At 36.8% G+C, this 6,617-nt stretch overlaps 1 protein-coding gene across 1 annotated transcript; it reads left to right on the top strand.

The window, feature by feature from the left end:
* The first annotated feature begins 5,677 nt into the window (after window positions 1-5,677).
* Window positions 5,678-6,616, top strand: LOC121516943 (olfactory receptor 52J3-like). Its single transcript, XM_041798382.1, has one exon. It carries the CDS (start codon window positions 5,678-5,680, stop codon window positions 6,614-6,616), a length of 939 nt encoding a protein of 312 aa, XP_041654316.1.
* Window position 6,617: the final 1 nt, after the last annotated feature.

Below are 6,617 nucleotides of genomic sequence, written 5' to 3'. Positions count from 1 at the left end.
TAGAACTGAGGCCAAACAGTTCAATCTTGGTTTCGTGAGACCAGAGAATCTTGTTTCTCACAGTCTGAGTCTTTCAAATGCTTTTTTTTCCAAACTCCAAGATAGCTATCATGTGTTTTGCACTGAGGAGAGGCTTCTGCCACAAGCCCAGATCAGTGGAGGGCTGCAGTAGTGGTTTTCCTTCTGGAGCTTCTTCCCATCTCCTCGTTAGATCTCCGTCCTCGTTGGCTCAGTCAGAGTTCTTGGTCACTTCTCTGATGAAAGCCCTTCTCCCCCGATTGCTCAGTTTGGCCTGACAGCCTGCTCTTGTTTATGCCAAACTTCCTCCATTTGAAAATGAAGGAGGCCACTGTGCTCTTGGTAACCTTCAGTGCAGAACAATTTTTGTTGCTTCCCCAGATCTGTGCCTTGCAACAATCCTGTCTCTGAGCTCTGCTGGCAGCTCCTTTGATCTCATGGCATGGTTTTTGCTCTGATATGCGTTGTCAGTTATGAGGCCTTATAAAGAGAGGTGTGGCTTTCTAAATAATGGCCAATCAATTTAATTTACCACAGGTGGACTCCAATCAAGGTGTGGAAACATCTCATCAAAGACAGAGAGAAATGGAAGGGACCTGGACTAAATTTCTAGTTTTATTTTCAAAGGATCTGATTACCTATGTAAATTAAATATTTCAGTTTATCCTTGTTAATAAATTTGCAAAAGTTCCTTAAATTCTGTTTTCAGTTTGTCATTATGCGGCAACAGAGTATAGATGAATGCAAAAATATACATTTTTTTTGTAACAACAGTCGCGTCAGGCTGCATCATAAAACTGAAACAAGGTTGTCTGAATATTTTCTGAATGAACTGTAAGTCCAGATCAGGAGACAGGAGAAATAACTGTATTTAGAACAGTTTCTTCATCAATTTAAATATCTTACTATCCTTGTAAAGATGGCAAACTGACCATAAACCTCAAGAAAATCAGAAAGGATTTTCAACTGTGCCATTGAATGCGTGCAGATAAAAACTTGAGCTTCAGAACATTTTATGAGGGGTTCTCTGTGGCCTTTCAGTGATAAATTATGTCTTTTAGTTGTTCTTGGCACACCTCATTCACAATGTTAATAGTAGTTTTATTTATGAAGCTCATTCATTTACAGAGCTGAGTTTGATTGCAGTTGTAAGGATATAAGGGGGAAAACATAAAAAATGTACACACTCCCCATGAGTATTAAAGAGGGTCAAATCAGTTATCAGAGTCGTGTCAGAGTCCACTGCATCCATGGTTCTCTTGGGTGACATGATTAGTCTTTTTCTGTTATCCTTGTGTCCTAACAAACCTTTGGGTGTCCTTGCTCCCAGAGGCCCGATGTGACCGCTTTAGGGCTCTGTTTCAATTTGTGTTTTTCAATTGAAGTACATATAAAAAGGGAAAGAAAAAAAGCTGAACAATATCAGTTATAAAATGTAATTTACTTTAATTTATTGAGCCATCCAACTCAAAAATTAAAACTGGATAATCTTATAGGATGTTGCAGGTTAAAAGGCATGGAAAAACAAGAAGCAAATTCATGTTTTTTGATGATTATGTTGAAGAGTCATAAGGACTTTAATCTGTTATTAAATAATGACATGTAATAATTTTAAAGAATCAAATGTTTCTACCCTGACACAGCCTCATATGTAACAGCGTCTCTGGAGTTTTATTAAACAAAGAGTCTCATCATGGACCGGAGGTTTACTGATCGTCTGGGGATTAATTACAAAGTGAGACAGTTAATAACACATTGTTTACTTTAATCTCCAAGGGGCTCATTAATAAAAATGTTTTGACAAAGTAATGAGCCTTCACGCTGATGTAACTCTGCCAATTTGCAACTGTTTCTAGTTACATAACACAAATGAACTCATCCTTTTGATGAAGATGGATTTGAGTTGGAATAGATAATTATCATAATCATTTTTTTATCTCATACTTCCAAACTGACAAGAACTAGAGTAGATTGAAAAGACACTTTAAATCAAGTAAGAGTCTCGCTAAAGCACCGTGGGCCAAAATGGGCTCTAATTAGGATGTAATTGTTGATCCAGAAAGTTCAGTCTGAAACAATCCTACTGTACAATTAAGGTAAAAATGCATATAAATCCAGTCTCTTTTGACTGTCTGACTTGTCATGTGGAGTCTTTAATACATGCAGCAAATCTGCATATTAAAGAAAAACCCAAAGGGTCCTGTAGAGACCAGCAAACATCATCAGCGGGAGAACCATAAATCTAACTTTATTTATAAAACATTAAATAACATGTGGGGCTTCATAAACATAGAGTCCAAACGCCAAAGACTTACTCCAACTTCTCATCCATGTAAAATAAGTATTATTTAGTGTCACATCAATGTAAAACAAATGATATCTCAAATCATTTACTGGTCTCTCCCAACTGGAATGAAACGCTGCCATGCTGACTGGGGATCACTGGACTTTAGTGAGTCATTTTGTACATGCACTACTACTGCAAACTGTTAAATGTATCACAGTGTTAAATACTGTATTAAACAAAATAAGCAATATTCAATTTGTTTTAATTTGATGCATTTCACATACGAACAAACAAAAGGGAAAAAAAAAACAGAATAAAACAAAAAATACAGTACATGAGAATGATAATTTGGAAGTTGTAATAATTACAAAAATGTGCAGAAGCCAAAAAACACCCATATGGGCTTGTCAAGTGGTCCTCCTCTAAGTGAAAATTCAACACTCAGATAAGCCATCAAAATGGTTTGAACTATCACAATAAAATTAGTCAACAAAAAAGTGTTAAAACAAGGTATCAAAAATATGCTTACTGAAGAAAAAAAGTGAAACAGACAGTTATGTCAGATTAGATTAGATTCAGTTAGATTATATAGATACTTTACTGATCCCAAAGGAAATTCAAGTTTCAGCTGTTCCATAACATACATACACAACAAGGGTATAGGTAACAAAACAAGAAAGAAGAACACTTGCAGCAGCTCGGTTTTGAAATGTGCAAAAGGGTACTTAGTTAAACTAAAATTAGAAAGATATAAAAACATTATACACGTAGAAAAAACTATAGGGATAAGATACAAGATAAACTGTAACATAATATGCTGAGTGTTAACAGGAGGGCGACAGACAGAGGCAGGAGAGTTGTAGTAAGATGGGGAAACATTATAAAAAAAATATATTTTCATAAGCAGTAGATGAAACTCTTGAAGCAATATTAACCGGCATTACTGGAGAGGTTTAGGTTAAATAGACAGTTAAAGACAGACTTACCAAAACTCAAAAAATAAATAAATATATAATGCAGATGAACCCAAGGCACAGTGGAATAAACATACAGCTGTAGGTACAGTACAGCAAAGAGGTAGTGCAGATGAAAGTAGTGTTGTGCAGTAACTGTATTTTGAAGGTGCATGGTGCTCTTATTATTGTTGTTATTATTGTGCTTCTGTTTTATAGAATTGCAAATTATTATTGTCCATGTTTATGCAGTAGCTGTGCTTGTACTGCTTCCTCCCCGGCCCCCGCAATCCTCCCCAGTGCTGTGTTGTACAGTCTGATGGCTCTGGGTAGGAAAGATCTCCTCAATCTATCTGTGGAGCAGCTCATTGAGAGCAGCCTGCTGCTGAACATACTCCTCTGGGCAGTGATGGCAGTGTGCAGAGGGTGGCTGTTATTGTCCATAATAGCCAGCAGTTTGTCCAGTGATAATAAGATGATGAGATGACAATTAAGATGTTGTGCTTAATTTTGTCTCCTGCATAAACTGTAGTTTTAGACCAAACTGGTTTTAGCCAGGATCTAAATATTTTTGAGACAGAAGTTGCAGGATTTTTTATAACAGAAAAGACTAACTTTAAGATCAACAAGGAAAACACAATTTCTTGCCATAAAATGCATTTACTTGTATTAAAGCCTGAGAAATAACTTTGATTAGATTACTTTCTACACATGGTGACGCTACTTAATCAGAGACAACAATTTCCACTTTTAGATGTTTTTCTTTAATTCGACTTTCATCATAAACAAAGTCTGGAAGTGACATTGATCATATAACCACACTGCAAACATCACAGACTGAGGAACATTTCATAAATAAAACAGAAAAATATCAAAGGTCTAATCCATGATTATATTATGTATAGATCCGTTTTAGAAGTAGTTACACAAATGGTGGCTCACTATAGCTCTGTTAGCTTTAGCAAAAGCTAACACATGCTAGCTACGTAACAAATGTTACTAGAGAAGCCAATGCCCCAAGTTAGCTTTAGCAATGTGAGATTTAACAAACGTAGCCAATACTAATGCATCTGCATAGATAATGTAGATATGTAGCTTACGTAGCTGCTTTGTGAGCTTTACTTTAGCTATGGTAGCTACATATCTCTGTTATCTATGTCTAAGGTAACTAATGGAGCTAAACAAGATCCATTTTCTGCTAGAATGTTTACAAGGAGGACAAGCTTTTTTCCTGAAAGCAGACTATTTACTTGTCTTTGTTAAATGTTTTGTAATAAAGTTTTGCAGGTCAGGTTTTCACCTTTTAATTTTTGGTATCCAAACCCTTACCCTAACTTTTTCATGTGTTTCTGTTGTAAAATATACTGCATCTCAGATGAACGATCTGTTAGAGCTGCTATCAGAGATGAACAGACTGCAGCCGGATTGTCTTGGGCTAACTGGCTTCTTTTTGGCTTAAGGCTGTGTGTGAACTGGTGCTATAAAAAAAATCTCTTGAGATAAATGCAGCCTGCTGCTAAAGTTACACAGTGCTGAGAGCAGAAGATTGGGGTGCTTTGTGGAAATTTGATGAACGTCATTTTCTCTGTTTAAAGTTGTTGTAGACTGAATATCAAATTATTATTTTAAGGAGGTAAAATTAAATACTGTTGCTTTGGAAAGAATTACAAAGACAGACAGAAAAAGACTTCAATGCAAAGAATGAATAACAAGAGGTATAGTTCTTAAAAAGTCATTTTTAGTGTTGAGAAAGAAAATAAAGTTTTACGAAAAAAGACAATGACATCAATAAATATAAGATTAAAAGTTGTAAATGACCACAAAGGCTATTTTATATTATTTCATGCTTAATTTCTGACCTTTATTGCGATACATTTCTGATACAGGTCTCTGGAGTGTACTAAGAGTATGAGTTATTTTGAGGGCAGGACTCCTAGCTGTGATCCTTGGCTTTGAAAGACTGATAAGCCCTTAGCTAACCAACATTATTAAAAAGGGTTCTTTTTGAGTTTTACATCTCATGCCTATTTTGTATGCTGTTTCTTATCAGTTAGTAGCATCATCTTATTCTGTTTTGAATATGCTGGGAATAAGTTCATATTTAGTGGACATTTTTAAACATTTTGTTCAGAAACAAGTTATATGTTCTGTGCATGCAAGTGAAGTGTTCATTCATTTATAAAGTTATTGTGATAATATAAGTCTTTGCAGAGCCGTCCAGAATCCCAGAGGTAAAGGTGACATTATGAAGCTGAGATTCTGCTCAGGCACCATAAATAAAGCAGGGACAGCCCATACCTGTCAGCATTCATTCAGCTCTACTCTGCTGATGTATAACAGGAAACTGCTAGTCTTGAATGCTGATTCAATCTCAGCAAATGATATTGTAGCATTGCTGTGACTATTTACTGATATAAACATGGAAAATGAATCATTTGGTTTTAGATCTGAGTTAACTCTGGACCCATTTTCTATCCCACCTGGAGGAAAGTACCCCATATTCTTTTTTGGTATTGCAGTCTATTTTTTTGCAATTTTCTGCAACCTGACTTTGTTGACTCTGATCATTGTGAAGAAAAACCTTCACAAGCCCATGTACTTCATCCTGTTCAGTCTTCCCCTTAATGATTTGATTGGGATCTCTGCAATGCTTCCTAAAGTCTTGTCAGACATTGTTACTGAGTCCAGCAGAGTTTTCTATCCTCTCTGTGTCTTACAGGCTTTTCTGCTGCACATGTACGGTGGAGGGATTCTGTTTATACTCGCAGCCATGTCTTTTGATCGTTATGCAGCCATCTGCATGCCGCTACGTTACAGCTCCATCATGACCCCCAGAGTTGTCGTCTTTATCGTGTCTCTAGTTTGGGGTCTTGACTTTGTCCTGATTGTTTCACTGTTCTCCCTGCAGACTAGACTTCCCCGCTGCAGGTCTGTCATCATGAATGTGTTCTGCGATAACCCCTCTCTGCTGAAGCTCACATGTGGAAACACGATGCTCAACAACATCATAGGACTGTTCACCACAGCTGTCATGCAGGTTGTGAGTGTCTCTGTTCAGGTGTTTTCATATGTGAAGATCCTGATCACATGTGTGGTTTCACGGAGGTCTGAAGCAAAAGCTAAAGCAGTCAACACATGTGTGGCTCAGCTGGTCATAATCATCATATTTCAGATTGTAGGAATGTTCACTATTTTATCTCACAGGTTCAAAAATGTTTCGGCTGACCTGCAGAAGATCATGGGCATGCTGATATTTGTTGTTCCTCCTCTCCTCAATCCGCTTGTATACGGCTTATATACAAGAGAAATACGAAACACTTTACTCACAGTCTTAAAGAAGAGTAGAGTTTCTGCATAAT

Source organism: Cheilinus undulatus, linkage group 2, assembly GCF_018320785.1.
Source record: "Cheilinus undulatus linkage group 2, ASM1832078v1, whole genome shotgun sequence".
Taxonomy (NCBI): domain Eukaryota; kingdom Metazoa; phylum Chordata; class Actinopteri; order Labriformes; family Labridae; genus Cheilinus; species Cheilinus undulatus.
This window is presented reverse-complemented; position numbering and strand designations above follow the sequence as displayed.